At 30.3% G+C, this 2,483-nt stretch overlaps 1 protein-coding gene across 1 annotated transcript; it reads right to left on the bottom strand.

Annotated features, from left to right (window-relative positions):
- Positions 1-805: 805 nt before the first annotated feature.
- On the bottom strand, positions 806-1,336 carry LOC101252335 (uncharacterized). Its single transcript, XM_010329252.1, has 2 exons — positions 1,163-1,336; positions 806-1,030 (listed from the first exon to the last, which is right to left on the bottom strand). The coding sequence occupies exons 1-2, from the start codon at positions 1,334-1,336 to the stop codon at positions 806-808; spliced, it is 399 nt and encodes a 132-aa protein (XP_010327554.1).
- Positions 1,337-2,483: the final 1,147 nt, after the last annotated feature.

Raw genomic sequence — 2,483 nt, 5'->3', positions numbered from 1 at the left:
TCATTTTGGTGAATAACTTTGAAACATAATAAGTTTCTTTGAGACTTACTACAATATAATGCATTATCGATGACCAATATTGTCCCTCCAGGTAGTAATAAGGTCGCTTTTCCAGCACCTTCAATTAGTTTTGTACTACCTGATATTGTGTTGACATATGCCATTTTCATAACCAAATTAGAAAAATATTTACTTTCTTTTAATATTGTATGCGTTGTAGCACTATCAATAAGACATACATCTCCATTACTCATCTTGAATTCAACTGACAATTGGGAATTCTTTTGATTTTTATTAAAATAAAAATACATTAAAATAAGTACGAAACAAAACTAACAATAGAAATTTAAATACTTCAACATGAAGAACATGACAATTAAAAAATAAATAAGTAACATATAACAGACTTCATTCCCTAGCTAAAAGATCAAACATCAGTTTCGATCTCCAAAGAAGTCATCAACTTCCGTATGGGTAATACCACCAAAGCCATAAAAAACATCACCCTTTAAAGCCAAATTTGCTTTAACATCTTTATCATACTTATTAGATGTTCTCGGCTTATCATCATCTTTAAGAGTTATATGTGACTTAAGCTCGAGCTTTGAAAGAGGAAGCACCATTTTTATTTTCATTTCTTTTAAAAGAATTTTGGTAGAGCCTAATAAAATGCTTATGTGTGTGACGTTCAACCTTCCAATGATCTTTCATGCCACAATGATGACAATTACTTTTTGAGGGGTTATTTATGAGAACTCATGTTGTTCTCCTTTTTATTATGACCACCACCTCGACGATTGGTGTATCACCTCTTATCTTTGCCACGTCCCCGTGCATTATTATAGGCCCGATGATCAACTCTTTTTACTTCATATTGATCACGTGCTTCCATCACATTTGCTTCCGATAATGAAGCAGTTCCAGTGGGACGAGCTTCATGATTTTTCATTAAAAGAGTCTTATGTTGCTCAGCCATCAGGAGACATGAGATCAGTTCAAAGTATTTCTGAAAATCCTTTTCACGATATTGCTACTGTAATATCACATTTGAGGCATGAAAAATAGTAAGTGTCTTTTCCAACATGTCCTCATATTTTATAATCTCCCCACATAATTTCAATCGGGAGGTTATCCTGAATACAATAGATTATTACTCAATTACGGTCTTAAAATCTTGAAACTGTAAATGCATCCACTCATAACGAGCTCTTGGCAACGCTGTTGCCTTTAGGTGGTCATATCTCACCTTTAAATCAATCCGCAATTCAAGTGAATCTTTTACCATCAGATAATCAATCTTCTGGCCCTCATCAAGATGATGACGAAGGAAAATCATTGTCTTCCCTTATCTTGGATCGATGCTTCATTTTCCTGAGTAATGATGGCATCAAGCCCTTTAGCAGCTAAGTGAATCTCTGCATCGAGTACCCATGAAAGATTCTTTCTAGAAATCTAATGCCACAAATTCAAGTTTGGATAAATTCGACATAATAAAATTATGAGAGAATATGTGAATTAAATAAAAATGTTTATACAATACCTTTGCAAGTAGCATCTTCGTGCTGATAACGTATTATAAAAAGCTCAGAATAATATAATGTAATAAGAAGAAGAATACGAGAAGCATAAGATGGAGGAGAGAACTTTTCTTATTCAAGTGTGTCTTCCAAATGGTGAGTGATTCTCTATTTATAGTGTTGAAATATCACTCCAAAAATCATCTTATTAATAGCTATATAGTTATATTGAAAGTTCTTATCACCTCGGAAGTACCTATACATGAATCCAATTAATAGTTGGATAAATCTAAAGAATAATCCACATATACTATACAATGGATTTATAACAAATATATCATATAAAGCTGATGTTGCATTTTAAATCGTGCAAATGAAATATGAAAAGTTATGACTTTCATGAAAAATTGTGATTTTGAAGAATTTTAAATTAATGAAAAGTTGTGACTTTTATTAAATGTCACATTTTTTAAGGTCATAACCTTTTCAGAAAGTTGACACATTTTCAATAAGGCACAACAAATCATTGTTCACAATACCTTTTGTTCTCTATAAGTAGAAAATTTCATTTTATTTTAAAACCATGAAAATTTTAAAAATATTCTCCTCCTCCTCCTTCTTCTTGTGATATTACTTTATCATACTGATTAATAGAGTAGGTTAAAGAAAACATGAAAATAGAATTTCAGCTAAATATTTATTGAGTTTGAAACTCTAGAATCGACTTATGTAATTTGAAATAAACACCGTTAATGAAATAATAATGAAATTGCAAAACAAGTATCATATGTGGGAAAAAATATATAATTATTAATATGTTAGGAGTGAAATAAATACGTCCAGTATTGAAACAGAATTAGAAAAATTAGCAAATTAGTTAAAAAAATCTTATATAATTAGTAAAAATCTCCATACTTAATAAAAGTTAGTAAAAATGTCACAATTTCATTATTTTAGAAAATATTT

This window comes from Solanum lycopersicum, chromosome 10 (assembly GCF_036512215.1).
Source record: "Solanum lycopersicum chromosome 10, SLM_r2.1".
NCBI classification, from domain to species: Eukaryota; Viridiplantae; Streptophyta; class Magnoliopsida; order Solanales; family Solanaceae; genus Solanum; species Solanum lycopersicum.
The sequence above is the reverse complement of the archived record's forward strand: the minus strand, read 5'-3'. Positions and strand labels throughout refer to the sequence as shown.